Genomic DNA, 14,163 nt, shown 5'->3' with positions numbered 1-14,163 from the left:
TCACTGCTCCATTTATTTACCCGGTTGTCATGCTGTATCAAGTTAAGACATAGCTAAATGAATTTTGGAGTGTACATATTTCTGCTTTACTGACTCCTCCTTAGTCACTCCTACCCCCCAGTCCCCCTATAATCTGCTACATATTTTCATGCACGGGCAGAGAACTACTTACAGAGTGTACCAAAATATTGGTGTTCGGTTCCAAATCGGATCCATATGAAGATTTTGTGCCCCATCTGTTTGTAGTTTAAATTTAATTATCCGTTACATGCTCTGTTTGGGGTTATTTCACATGGGCGCAGAACACTTGTCAGCAGCCTTTATTACACTGAGCAACCTTATTTTGGTGGATCAATGAAAATCCAAACTCTGTTTCACCTGGAGAAATCCTTTTTAACAAAGTCAGCCACTGTGCAGAAGCTGTTGATGTGACTTGATCCGAGAAACCTATCAGAAACAGCATGGAAAGATTAGAAAGATGGCGGCGCGCACGGGTGCAGCGGCTCAATGCTCTCCAGTTTACCAATTTCGTCATACGCAGCTGGGTGTGATGACAATTAGGCTTTTGTCGAGTCAAAGATGATGACAAAGCCTATGTCCGATTATTATTATTATGGCTTAGTAGATGCTGCTGTTTAGCCTGCACAAAAGGCATACTATTTCATCTCTATATGAGTTAGGAAATTGTGGGAGATACACTAGACCGTTCTTTGTGGAGCACTCTTTTTTTCTGATTACTTTATTTTCTGGCTTATAAATTGCAGTTTTTTAATAGTTTTTCTTGGCCTGCGACTTATACTCATGTGCCGCTTATATCTTAATTTTTTTCAATGTGAACGCCAACATCTTGTTATCCTGTGTTGTTTAGGTTGTAGTTATACCCAAAAAAACTTTTTCATTAACAGGTGTTTATTTTGACTGTTGTTCCCTATTTTCCTATTGCTTTAATGTAGTATATTGTTGTATAACTTATACTCTGGTGCAACTTTTATTGTGCATTCTTTGGCTTACGCAACGTACGCTCAGGTGCGTCTTATTTACATATATATATATATATATATATATATATATATATATATATATATATATACAGTAATCCCTCGAAAATCATGGTTAATGTAGACCAGACATGTTGGCGATAAACCGCAAAGTAGGATCACCCCTATTATTACTACCACAATACATGTTTTTGCGCCTATACAAACGCCCCCCTACTTACGAACATTCGAGTTACGAACAACGGTACATATGAACATGTCTGCGCATAGGGTTTTTTTTTTTCCAAGATGGTGCCGTCACGCGGAAGCCAGTAACAGTAGCTCTGTATATTCTTATGTTTTCGTGTTTTACAGCCCTTCTATCTTTTTTTAAATTACATTTTAATATTTCTTAATACATTCCTCTTTACTTTACTTTGTACTTTATACTTTTTACTTTAATGTTTTTACAACTTTCTTTGTTCTGTGAGCCTGGCTTCTTTCGGCTACTTCTTGTAGTGCTTCTTTCCGCCGCTAATACCGACGCCTGGCGCTGTGAGAGCTCAGCTCACCCAGCATCCACCTTCCTCTGCCCAGTTCGTTGCAGTGCGTAAGTGCGTGAACGTATCTCCAGTGCGCAAAGAACATTTTTATCATTAAATATCTCGTGCATCCATTATTCAATATGGTTGGTGAAAAGCGAAAGGCTTCTAGTGAGGGTGGTAGTGCAAGGAAGAGGCAAGCCATTTCATTTGAAACGAAAGTGGCAATAATAAAGAAGCTTGATGCGGGTGAGAAAATGGTGAGCGTTGCACAGGCATACAACTTGAATCTTTCGACCATCGTTCGTTAAATGTTTTTTTCAGTACAAACCAATGCAGGTTACTTATACAAGCCTTAAACTTACAAATGCACTTATATAAACCTTCAATATACTTATATAGGCCTAAACATATATTATAATACAAAATATAGCACTGAATCAACTTACGAACAAATTCAACTTATGAACAATCGCTCGGAACCTAACTCGTTCGTAAGTAGGGTAGCGTCTGTACACAAATACAAGTACGCACGTGCAATTATCAAAAAGTGTATATTTATTAAATATTACAGCTATAAGCATATCAAAAGACTTAGTGAAGTATTTACATATATATATATTATATATTACTCATCAAATGCCGTAACTCCGCCTTTAGATCAGGGGACAAGATAAAATATAGAGCTGCCAGAGCTGAGCTGAAAAGAGGCATTAAAAAGGCCAAGGCAGCATATACCAAAAAAATTGAGGAGCACTTCACAGAAAATAACCCAAAGAAGATGTGGCAAGGAATACGACATATTACCAACTACAATAACAATAATATGTCTGTTAATGCAGATGCCTCACTAGCGGAGAAATTGAACCGTTTCTTTGCCCGCTTTGAGACTGACAAATCAGACCCAGTCTCAACACCCCCACCACCACCCTGCAGCAATACACTGACGTTCCGGGAACAGGAAGTGAGACTGGTAATGCGGTCTGTGAACACCAGGAAGGCTGCTGGCCCAGACGGAGTACCTGGGAAGGTGCTCAAAGCCTGTGCTGACCAGCTGGCTGGAGTCTTCACAAACATTATCAATTGTTCCCTGCAACAATCCATCATTCCATCTTGTCTGAAATCTGCCACCATCATCCCTGTCCCCAAAAAGCCAACCATTGGGAGCATGAATTATTATAGGCCTGTTGCCCTCACGCCTGTGATCATGAAGTGCTTTGAAAAGTTGGTAGCCCGCCATATCAGGAATACAATCCCTCCCTCAATTGACCCTCACCAGTTTGCTTATAGAGCAAACAGGTCCACTGATGATGCTATTGCCATTGCTCTTCATACAGCACTGAGCCACCTGGAACACCATAGGAACTACGTGAGGATGCTCTTCATTGACTATAGCTCAGCCTTCAACACCATAAAACCGGACATTCTGACTGACAAACTCTCCCACCTTGGACTATCCTCTTCAATCTGCTGGTGGATAAAGAACTTCTTGACCAACCGACCACAGACTGTTAGACTTGGTCCCCACCTCTCTTCCTCCATTACACTAAGCACTGGCTCCCCTCAAGGCTGTGTACTGAGTCCTCTTCTGTACTCCCTGTACACATACGACTGTACACCCACCCACCAGTCTAACGCCATCATCAAATTCGCTGACGACACCACTGTGTTCGGACTCATCTCAGGAGGGGATGAGTCGGCTTACAGAGATGAGGTCAACAATTTGTCTTCGTGGTGCTCGGTGAACAATCTCACACTGAACACCACGAAAACTAAATAAATAATCCTGGACTTTCGCAAACACGGCACAGATCTGGCCCCACTCCTCATAAATGGAGTATGTGTAGACAGGGTCCAGTCCTTTGAATTCCTGGGGGTCCACGTCACGGATAAGCTCTCATGGTCTACAAACATCACGGCAGTGGTGAAGAAGGCTCAGAAACGACTCCATTTCCTCAGGGTACTTAGGAAGAACAACTTGGGCACCAAGCTTCTGACAACCTTCTATAGAACCACTGTAGAGAGCATCCTGGCGTACGGCGTCACAGTGTGGTACGCTGGAAGCACGGCGGCAGACAAAAAGGCCATGCAGAAAGTGATTAACACTGCCCAGAGGATTGTCGGCTGCTCTCTGCCCTCACTGGAAGACATTGCCAGCCCTCGTTACCTCAGCAGAGCCAAGAACATCATAGGGGACCCTTACCACCCTGGTCACAATCTGTTCCAGCTGCTGCCCTCTGGCAGACGCTATAGGTCCCACAAAGCACGGACAAATAGGCTTAAGGACAGTTTTTTCCCCACATCCATCAGAAATCTAAACTCGCGGTAACATAACACACATTCCCTTCTGCGGTAATAGGAAAAGATGTTTGGGTGGTGATCTGCCTCCTACTAGCTGACTGAAGTAAGGTAAGTGAAAGACAGTGAGAGGTAATCGAGAGGTAAGCGACCTGTATCCACAACAGCAGAATGCCAAATTACAAGTCCGTAACTTACACTTATTTAGGTCTTTTGCCGATTAAACGTAGCTTATGGAGAAGCACCATCAATTTCGTCACACGCAGTTTCTGCGTGTGATGACAAGTAGGCTTTTTGTGTTGTGATAATGACGACAGGGCCTATGTCCGATTATTATTATTATTATTATTATTATTATATATAAATGTATATATATATGTATACAGTGGTACCTCGTCATACGACCGCTCGTCATACAATATTCTCGTCTTACGACGGAAATTTCGATCGAATAATTCGCCCATGATGCGGTCAAAATTTCGTGATGCGACCAAGCCAGCTGGCCATGGCACTGTCTTTTTTGCATCTCTTTCGTGAATAACAATATCTACGAGCATCGAATGAGTTCTTCAGACGAGTTGCGACCAGGAAACGCACAACGCGCATGCGCGGGAAAAAGAGGGCTTTCTGGGTAATGAAGTATACTCGTGCACACAACGCCGATAGGCAATGGCACTCTTTCTCAGAATAAAACTTCATTACCCACAATCAATACGTGGGTAATCTCAGCTGTTGCATTTCCTGTTATTCTTATCTAATACGGGGAGTTTTATATTACTTCTCGTTCGCTGCTCATAACATCCAGCGGCACCGGCCCGCAATTCCCTCCTCGCAATATTTCCGGTCGCAACTCTCTCTCATAGGCGCTGTTCAAAGCGGTTGCGACCAGAGCCATTACAACGAGGGAGTTGCGAGTCGGTGCCCCCGATTTCCCCACGAGCAGCGGAGCGATCGCTAAAATGTACTATTTCTCGTTGGCAAGTGGTCGTGGGTTATCCTATTGTGAGGACATTTGTGTGAATCATTTTCGGAATATTTTGAAGGGAATACGTAGTACAACAGCAAACAGCCCATCGATAGCGAACGTTCGGCCGAACGGAGGTTTCGCCGAAACGGGATTTGCGCGCTCGCCCCGCCCCCGGATCGTGTGTGTACAAGTTTTTCAACCTCGGCCCGCGGGCCATATACTGCCCGTTAGGATTTTTAATCCGGCCTGCCGCCGGCGTTGTCCAAATTATAGTAAAAATCAATGTTAGTCTACCATCAATGGCAGCCCGGGAATAAGCACTCTTGGGCGGGCATGGCAGCCCGGGAATTAGCACTCTTGGGCGGGCATGGCAGCCCGGGAATAAGCACTCTTGGGCGGGCAGATGTAGCAGAACCGAGCCGTAAAATGACAGCAATCGGGTCAAATCCATCCTAAAACAGCATTTAATGATTAAATACAAATACTGGAGCTCTTTGGACATTAGAACCGAGCTCAGGGAAGTGAATTCCTCGGTAAAATGTCGCAATGATGTCGCGATGGAGGCAAAAAAACGTCTATATACGTCCATTCGCCAAACGGCTCAAAATGCACTCAAATTAGGTCAAATCCAGCCGAAAACAGCGTTTAATGATTAAATACAAATACTGGAGCTCTTTGGACATTAGAACCGAGCCCAGGGAAGTGAATTCCTCGGTAAAATGTCGCGATGATGTCGCGATGGAGGCAAAAAATGTCCATATACATCCATTCGCCAAACGGCTCAAAATGCTCTCAAATTCGGTCAAATCCAGCCGAAAACAGCGTTTAATGATTAAATACAAATACTAGTATTTGTATTTAATCATTAAACTAACAAATACTAGTATTTGTATTTAATCATTAAACGCTGTTTGAACGAACGTTCATTCGGCGACCTGTCCGTCTGTCAAACGTCCGTCGGCAAAACGTCTTTAGGCGAATCATCCGGTCACGACATCATCATTGCTCGCTATGGGCACACCAGTATCACACCTGCCACAAGCAGGTGCATGTCAATGTTCCCTCTAATTTTTCATGTAAAACATGCTGTAAAAGACGAAAAACATAAGAGTGGGCAGATCTACTGCCACTGGCTGCCGCTTAAACAGCGCCATCATGGGGAAAGGGGTAAAAATATATATATATATATATATATTTTTTTTTACTGCGCGCCATATTATTGCTGCTGCGCAGAGAAGACGAAAGTATTGCGCAATTGCGCACGCGCGCAGCTTAGAGGGAACATTGGTGAAGGCGCACAAAAATGAGAGAAAATTATCGTGAAATTATTTAATAAGCCATTAAAATAAATAAACAACCACAATCTATTCATGTTGAAGCGCATGTGCACAAGTGTCAGGAAGCTAAAGTCAGGCCACAGAGGCATAGAGCACATAAACACTTACTAAACATAAAATTAATAATTCCAAACAACATTACATTGAACTTTTAATCTTTTTCATTAATGTTTTATGATTTATTTGCCATCAAATTTTTCACACGTTATTTATTTCCACTGCTCCTTCCTTTTTGGATTTAAGTTCCCCTTCGATGGTGCTTGTTGACAGTTGTTTTGATAAAAATGGATCTAAATACAAATGCCTTTGACGACTTTTAATAATGTTTCCAAAATGCACAAGACAAACGTCGGCAAAGTGGGCGATCACATGACTCGTGAACACCTTTTCAGGATGTTTTTTCCACAAAGTTCGTAAAATTTCTCCCCCATTTTTTTCTCATTTGTGCTGTTGGAATGGTGGTTGCTTTCACTTCCTCCTCAGCCACCTTCTGGTTGAATTCCCCATGTATTGCCAAGTCTTGCATTAACTCCTCCGTTTAGAGTTCGTTTTGGTGCCCCTCGACCAACTTGTCAATGTCCTCATTACTGTCCACCAGTCCCATCGCCCGTCCCTGCGACACAATTTCGCCCACCGCAGGCTGGGGTTCAGGTTAAGGCTCAACTACGAGTCCGTCAAAGGCACTCGGCCACAGCTTCTTCCAAGAAAAAGTTCAAGCAAACAATGACGAATGGCGGTCAAAGAAACATGGAGGGTTGGTGTGAGACAGCCAATGAGAGCCCACTAGAGTGTAGTGCAATTGTCAAGCAGGAAGCAGTGCATCCGTGACAATTTCAAAATAAAATAATGGATACAGGAAATGTATTGACGTTTTCGTAACTCTTTTTTCGTATCTTGAGGCACTCACTCATTTGCATCTCAAAGGATTTCGTAACCTGAAAATTCCGTACCTACAGGAATTTGTAGGTAGACATATGACTGTATTTGAGCTCCCCCACTAAAATACATCTTTATTCATTAAGATACATTTTAACACAAACGTTACTCTCAACATCCGTCTTATATGTTGAAATTGTAAGGCTATGCATGGGTTTAGTTTTCTTGTTCTCATTTCTTACCCTTTTTGACACAGCTTACAGTATCGTTATTATATGCCTATGGGTTTTCATCATATTAGTATATGTTTTTCTGTATTTTTTGTTTTCTGTATATCATTGTGGGGGCAAGAAGCTACTTTGAAAGTTATTCTGTCAAACTGTCTTTGGTGGTCTGTAACATATGTTTGCATGTCTAGAAGCCAGATGAAAAAAGACAAGGGAGAAAAATTGTGTTGTGATGTTAGGGGGGAAGCTCATGAGTTCTTTCATTGTGAATATGCTACATGAACGTTACTGAAACTGAAGGTTGTAGACTGTCTCGGCAGATTTGTGGGGGAATAAATAAAATCACCCTTAGTGTCTAATTAAATCAAAATTTTGACAAACAGTATCCCGGAAGTGAAAATGTTTCTTGTTCTCGAATTGCAAAGATTCCCTGACATCTTGCTTTATGCTAGCCAATCACTGACCTCTTCTGTGTCACACTTCGTTTAAGTTAGTGTAAGAAGTGCCATTAGGACTCTGAAGCTAGTTTGAAAGGACAAAGCACTTAACAGAGAACACCACACATCCAGACAACAGCAGAGACGTCTTTAAAATGACAGACTCGCGTGCCACAGCGCTCTGGGGGAATTCAGTGTTCATGAATAATATGAAGCAGTTGTGATGATGAACGTTACATGAAGTCTGTGTGATTGGAACCAATGAGATTTGGGGACATTGTGTCTTGTGACGTGTGAACACTGCCAAGGTTCAGATTAACAAAATGTTTGGTCATAGTGTGTCTGCATTCAAGTACATGACACGAAAGACTTTTCACTTGGATCACGTAGTATTAAGAAACACAAGCAATGCCCATAAAATAACTGAAGAGTATAATATGAAAAGTTACATAAGAAATTATAGCAAAAAGTAGCTTCATTATGTAATGTAACAAATGTAATGGGGTTAGTTCCAACACTGTTGCTTTACAACTTCATACTTGTCAACCTTGGCCAATTGCTCCCCTTATTAATGATTGCAATTCCGCTAATTAAGTGATTTAAAAAAAAAATACAAATGCAAAGCGGTACATATTTACTCACATAGGGCGCACTTAAAAGTCAAAAAACAAAATCCAAAGTGGAACGGCTGCCCAATCAGTATGCACTAAATTCAAGATTCTATAGATGTCGCTGTATGACGCTGACAGCTTAACTGTCTGGGTACTTTGCTTGCTAACGGTGAAAAGGCAGACGTGTGAAAGGGGAATGCGCGTGCGCATATGCTTAAAGCATGACTATTAGCAGTCGACAATGACGTTTTCGTCTGTTACCAGTGACCGAGACCATACTGATTAGAGCTGAAATGGGTAAAACGAAATCGGTTTTAAAAACATAACCTTAAAAAAATCCTGTACAAAAGTTGTTCTACACCGTACACAATTTGAAATGATCAAAAACGCATAAAAATACGGGAAAATGTATAAGTTGACAGGTATGCAACTTCAAACCTATTTTCTTGATGCATAACATTACTGCTTTAGTGGAGTGCTCAACACCCATTTTCATCATATGTCAAACCATAATCTAAAATAATACATGAAATGAATAAAATTAAGGGCAGCCCGGTGGAGCGAGTGGTTAGCGCGTCGGCCTCCCAGCTCTGGAGTCCTGGGTTCAAATCCAGGTCACGTCCACCTGTGTGGAGTTTGCATGTACTCCCCGGGCCTGCGTGAGTTTCCTCCGGGTACTCCGGTTTCCTCCCACATTCCAAAAACATGAATGGTAGGCTGATTGGACACTTTGAATTGCTCCTAGGTATGGGTGTAAGTGTGCATGGTTGTCCGTCTCCTTGTGCCCTAAGATCGGCTGGCCACTGATTCAGGGTGTCCCCCGCCTCTGTCCCGGAGTCAGCTGGGATAGGTTCCAGGACCCCCCGCGACCCTAATAAAGCAGTTGAGAGAGACCTTACAGACCTCCTCCACAAGTGAAATATTCACAAGTGGGTGAATTGTTAAATTTAAGCAATTGTCATTTCTATTGTCTCCAGCTCCCCCTGCGACCCTAATGATCAGAAAATGAGATGAGAATAAAATTAATAAGTAAAACCTTAATTACAATGTTTCCTTGGAATTCGGTGACAACCAGTTCAAGGTGTACTCCGCGTCCCACCCTATACAGTGGGGCAAATAAGTATTTAGTCAACCACCAATTGTGCAAGTTCTCCTACTTAAAAAGATTAGAGAGACCTGTAATTGTATTGGTTGATCCAGAAGAGGACTGAGAGACTGTGTTGTGGTCAGTTGAAACCAAAATAGAACTTTTTGGTAGGAACACAGGTACAGACGCTCCCCTACTTACGAACGCAATTGGTTCCGAGCGATTGTTCATAAGTTGAATTTGTTTGTAAGTTGATTCAGTGCTATATTTTGTATTATAATTTATGTTTAAGGCCGATATAAGTATATTGAAGGTTTATACAAGTGCATTTGTATGTTTAAGGCTTGTATAAGTAACACGCATTGGTTTGTACTGAAAAAAAACATTTAATAAAATGGAGAGAATATGTACAGTACTGTAGAGAGAGAGATTTATGTATTAGAAACTGGCCAAAAGAAGCGACCTAATGACGATTGCACAGTTTTCTTCTTTTTTTCATCATAAATGATGAGGTAGCACTGTATGGCATCATTCAATTGATTTGCAAACTTTGTGCAACGTTCAATATTTGGGTCCTGCTGCTCGATCTTTCTGTTTATAAATGGTACTGAATGTGCAACGCTCACCACTCTCACGCGCATCAAGCTTCGTTATTATTACCACTCGTTTCAAATGAAATGGCTTGCCTCTTCCTTGCAACTCCCTCAATAGAAGCCTTTAGCTTTTTACCAACCATATTCAATAATGGATGCATGAGATATTTAATGATACAAATGAAAAAGGTTCTTTGCACACTGGAGATACATTCACGCACTTCCGCATTGCAACGAAGAAGAAGGTAGATGCTGGGTGAGCTGAGCTCTCACAGCGCCAGGCGTCGGTATTAGCGGCGGAAAGAAGTACTACTCCGAAAAAGGGGCGAAATACAAAATTGGACTTGCGAACATTTTTGGACTTAAACGCAATTTGCAGACTTGTTCGTATGTACCGTTGTTCGTAAGTTGAATGTTCGTAAGTAGGGGAGCGTCTGTACTCGTGTTTGGAGGAGAAAGAATACTGAATTACATCCGGAGAACACCATACCCACTGTGAAGCATGGGGGTGGAAACATCATGCTTTGGGGCTGTTTTTCTTCTAAGGGACCAGGACGACTGATCTGTGTAAAGGAAAGAATGAATGGGGCCATGTATCGAGAGATTTTGAGTGAAAATCTCCTTCCATCAGCAAGGGCATTGAAGGTGAGACGTGGCTGGGTCTTTCAGCATGACAATGATCCCAAACACAGCCAGGGCAACAAAGGAGTGGCTTCTAAAGAAGCATTTCAAGGTCCTGGAGTGGCCTAGCCAGTCTCCAGATCTCGACCCCATAGAAAATCTGTGGAGGGAGTTGAAAGTCTGTGTTGCCCAACAACAGCCCCAAAACATCACTGCTCTAGAGGAGATCTGCATGGAGAAAAGGGGCCAAAATACCAGGCAGCAACAGTGTGTGAAAAGCTTGTGAAACATAATGTTTGGCCTCCGTTATTGCCAACAAAGGGTACATAACAAAGTATTGAGATTAACTTTTGGTATTGACCAAATACTTATTTTCCACCATGATTTGGAAATAAATTCTTTACAAATCAAACAATGTGATTTTCTGTTTTTTTTCTCCACATTCTGTCTTTCAGGGTTGAGGTTTACCCATGTTGACAATTACAGGCCTCTCTAATCTTTTCAAGTAGGATAACTTACACAATTGGTGGTTGACTAAATACTTATTTGCCCCATATATAAAATAAAGTTGTTGATTGGTGGGGCACCTTATAGTCCAAAAAATTGGGTGGCATTACAATATTATTAAAGTATATCGTAAAAAAACACTCTTCTTAAAATCTCCAAATTGATGCTTAGTGCACTAGGTGAGGTTTTGCAAGTCTAGTGAACACGAAATTAGGATAAACGCCGTTTTGAGACTGGAAAAGAACAAGCATTTTATGGTCAACGTGGGAGTTTTTGTGTTATGATCCATTGAAGTCTCCTGTGCTAAGCCCAGCATTTGTTGATCTTCACTTGTCCCCCCTTTTTTCCTTCTAGGATTACCTACAAGGAGACAGCACCAAAGCATATAACAAGTTGGGTTGGAAGCCCAAGGTGACTTTTGAGGTGAGTCTTCGCTTAGCTGTATCACTAAGCAGCTGGTTACACGAATGGAGTCAGTTCTAATTGCAAAGCAGCATAGTGTGCAGGATTTTTTTTAAAACATGCTCAGGTTGATTTACATAGATATATGGCATGTGTGGAGGTTAAATAAGATACATAGAAACTGTGTCATATTTTCCCTCAATAAAGTTATTTTAACTGATGAGTACCCACTGAATATGAACATATTTTAATCTTAATTTAGTATTGGCATTTGCAATGGTGTACAACTGAACTACGTTAAAATATTTTGTAATGATGGTGATGTTAAAGATAATACATACAATACTTTGTATACCAGCTATTGTACCCACTGCATTATCCGCGTGTCATCACATGACTCATTAGCTAATCAGTAGGGATGTAGGTGGTAGAGTGGTCGTTTTACCAAAAGTTGTGGCCCAGCTTTAAGACTGTAATTGGGGGTGTGGAAAACTTGTTTGTTTACACATTTAAAATAAAAATAAAAATTGTGTTATACTGACTTATCAGTAGGCCAACGTACTAAAAAATAATATTGTGCTGGCAAGAACTGAGTTTTTGTTACGTCTTCATTTTTAGACAATTTAACCCATTCAGGTTTTGTTGTCCCTACAGAGGACACTGGACCGCTATTCAAAATAAAGTTTAGTAGGTTTTAATATTTATGCATGAAAGGGTTAATATTCATTCATTTTCTGAACCGTTATTACCCTCACACGGGTCGCAGAGGGTGCTGGAGCCTATTCCAGCTTTTATTGCAATGTGGGAGGTAACCTGAGTACTCAGAGAAAACCATGCAAGCCCTGGGAGAACATGCAAACTGTACAGAGTGGGGACCGACCTGGGATCTAACCCACGACCCCAGAACTGTGAGGCCCGCACGCTAACCACTCGCCCGCTGGGCCGCTAAAAGTGTTAATAGTGAGGCAATTATACATAACTGTTTTACAGATTTTAATAATGTTATCATTATTATTAGTGCAGAGATGTAATGGAAGTTTTTTGTCATATAGCCCACAACAAAGTTCAATTTTCATTGAATTATTATTTATTGCTGAATACCAAGTAAAGTCTTGGTCTACAGCATTCTAGATAATGCATGATTTATTTTTTTAAATCTGCATTGTCAACAGTATTGGCTTCTTAGCAGTGACTTCTAAAGCTTATACTGTGAAGAGATTTTTCTATGTTCATGCCATGAATTTTCCTTACTAGTAACCAATAAACGCTATGCCCATGTAGGAGCTGGTGAAAGAAATGGTGGATGCAGACATCGAGCTGATGAAGAAAAACCCAAATGCCTGAGAAAGTCCGTTAATGGCACAGACGTGTCAACATTACCCCCAACAGACACAGAAGTAATAAGGCATTCTGAACTGGGTTTTTTTCTGAAATTATTAATTGATTGATGATTGCCTTAATCATATGTAGGAACTAATTGTTAATTAATCGGTGAATAAATTGAATTAATGAACTTCATGAATCTGTTAGGTAGTGGTTCCAGTTTGTGAGAAAGTCAACAGGGGGGATAGAGAGGGTGACGGGAGAGAGGGAGAGTGGGGGAGAGAGAGAGGGAGAGAGAAAGGCAGAGGGAGAGGGAGATAGAGAGGAGAGAGGTAGAGGAGTAAAGAGGTGGAGGGAGAGAGGGGGGGGGTGGTCGAGAGAGAGCGAGTTTATAGCAAATTAGATTTTTCATGTGTAAAAAAAAATCATGTTTTTATCCAATTAATATCAAAACAAAATCATAAATAGAACACTCGACCAGTGCATAGTGTTATAAAAATTCCAAGAGACTAAAACATATTTTATTCGATTTGCTTTTCATATATTTTGATGATAAATAATTTCAGTATGAAGAATATCTTTGACAATCTAGCTATGTGGACTCAGTAAATATATTATTCTCCATATGTTCACATTTGTGTAAAGACTAGTAATTTTAGTGTATCAACTTACTTTGCAGTTTAGGCTTATAATATATGAGATGTGCGTTTAGGCAGGTCTGTGGAGGCATTTTAGGACAGCACCTCCAGGACTTTTGAAAGTGTGTGTGCCGGCCGTAGAGAAACGGTGTTTGTCCGATGATTAGATGCGAAGGTGTACTCTGCCTTATTTTTTGGGCCCTCCAAAGTCCTCAAGTTCAGGACGGTTCAGGTGGATTTCAGCCATGCACAAATTTGTGAGCACTGACAGGGTGGGTGTGGGAGTGGATTAAAGTGCGCAAAGTAAAAATTAACAACTCGCTGTCTAAAAATCTTTGATTTGAATAAATAATGTGTGTCAAATAATTTAAGGGTTTGGGGGCGTAAATGCTATTTTATTGTAGTTAAAATTATAACCACTCGCATAAGCATTTTTCGTTTTAAATCATTCAATTTGAAATTCCGTCATATGTTTGTAATAAACAAAGTGGGAAACACAAAACAAGGTTTGGGGTGTTTTTCGTCGGAGTGATTTGCACAATTTGGGTTTTAAGTGAGTTTTAAGAACATTCTAAATTGTGATTTCTGTTATCGTGCAGTATGGCAGTGGCAAAAAAATACACTGTTAAATAGCTTGTTTTTAGTCCATTTGAATCTAAATACAACTATATTTTCAATTAATCACTTGTATTGTATAATCAGAGAACGAAAACCACTTGT

General features: G+C 40.9%; 1 protein-coding gene across 1 annotated transcript in view; it reads left to right on the top strand.

Annotated features, from left to right (window-relative positions):
• The window catches only part of gmds (GDP-mannose 4,6-dehydratase), a 159,072-nt gene extending 146,068 nt beyond the window's left edge, over nt 1–13,004 (top strand). Inside the window, exons 10-11 of the mRNA XM_077594608.1 lie at nt 11,435–11,503; nt 12,764–13,004. Of these exons, the coding sequence (XP_077450734.1) occupies nt 11,435–11,503; nt 12,764–12,826 (132 nt within the window). The 3' untranslated portion in view covers nt 12,827–13,004. The remainder of the gene's footprint in view (nt 1–11,434; nt 11,504–12,763) is intronic.
• Nucleotides 13,005–14,163: the final 1,159 nt, after the last annotated feature.

This window comes from Stigmatopora argus, chromosome 24, assembly GCF_051989625.1.
Source record: "Stigmatopora argus isolate UIUO_Sarg chromosome 24, RoL_Sarg_1.0, whole genome shotgun sequence".
Taxonomy (NCBI): domain Eukaryota; kingdom Metazoa; phylum Chordata; class Actinopteri; order Syngnathiformes; family Syngnathidae; genus Stigmatopora; species Stigmatopora argus.
This window is presented reverse-complemented; position numbering and strand designations above follow the sequence as displayed.